Source organism: Opisthorchis viverrini (assembly GCF_000715545.1).
Source record: "Opisthorchis viverrini unplaced genomic scaffold opera_v5_90, whole genome shotgun sequence".
Taxonomy (NCBI): domain Eukaryota; kingdom Metazoa; phylum Platyhelminthes; class Trematoda; order Opisthorchiida; family Opisthorchiidae; genus Opisthorchis; species Opisthorchis viverrini.
Window position 1 is genome coordinate 1029757 of NW_008751743.1, and position 1003 is coordinate 1030759.

The 1003-nt window shown below is 45.6% G+C and overlaps 1 protein-coding gene across 1 annotated transcript; it reads right to left on the reverse strand.

Annotated features, from left to right (window-relative positions):
- Nucleotides 1-339: 339 nt before the first annotated feature.
- T265_04940 (hypothetical protein) lies at nt 340-558 on the reverse strand (the record flags this gene model as incomplete). The annotated part of the gene is made up of 1 exon (XM_009169808.1): nt 340-558. One exon carries the CDS (start codon nt 556-558, stop codon nt 340-342), a length of 219 nt encoding a protein of 72 aa, XP_009168072.1.
- Between the last annotated feature and the right edge of the window lie 445 nt (nt 559-1003).

A 1003-nucleotide genomic window follows, 5' to 3' on the forward strand; every position in this document is an offset into this window, starting at 1 on the left:
TTTTGCCATTTAATCTCACACCAGACCCAGTATGACGGTCACTTTGTGCCTGATGTGCGAGTCTTGACTGTGCTAGCGCACACTGCGCCTTGAAGAGCATTCACCATTGTTTGTCCTTTCTTTGGTTGTTGGTCTTTAGACGCATGTTCCCATACCAAAATCTTTACATACTTTGGGATTCACCTCATCAGACTGGCACTGTCCTTGGCATGATTTTGAATGAGACGTTTCTCTCTTTTCTCCCATATTCTCCTGTTACTCTTTCGCATTCATCGCTTGCATTCACTTTTTATGTTTGTGACCATGCTCTTCAAAAATAAATGATAATTCATTTGAACCTTAAGACACCAAATATATTTCACAATTGCATCGGTTTTCCGGAGCAGCTGTTCGTTCTTCTAACGTTTGGAGGATACGGGTGGGTTGTGCAGCAAACATAGGGATTCTCCAGGGAGAATTGTTCATTGCATGCTGTGGAGGACGATGCGTCGTCTGCAGCATCAGATGATCGGAGGTGGCAGAGATGGGCGGGGAATGGCACTCACTCAGCATATTCATGTTGAATGAGATTCACGGGTACGTTCGTAGTGGGAGCCTCCGAATTTTAGTGGAACACGGGGTGGGGAAATCTCCAAGAAATTTGCGTAGGATGGGGTGCGCGGTAGCATTAATTTTTTTCGCAGAAAGGGTAATGGACAGAGAGGGGTTGCGCCTCTTGATGTTTCTGAATGAAAAGTTTTCACAACTTGCACAATAGTCCTACTTGCTCCGGAAAAAGTTGCAATTCATCTGGACGGTCACATCGGAGGTGTCTAGGTCCGATGTATGTTAGAAAATTTTCGTGCGCACTTGCTTTAAACAGCACACTCACCGTAAGCCTGAAAGAATTTGCCTGAAGTCGCATGACCCTATCGTAATCATCGTCACCACTGTAGTGGGGGTCGATGACTTAGTTAATCTCGCATGACCGTAATCATCGTCACCACTGTAGTGGGGGTCGATG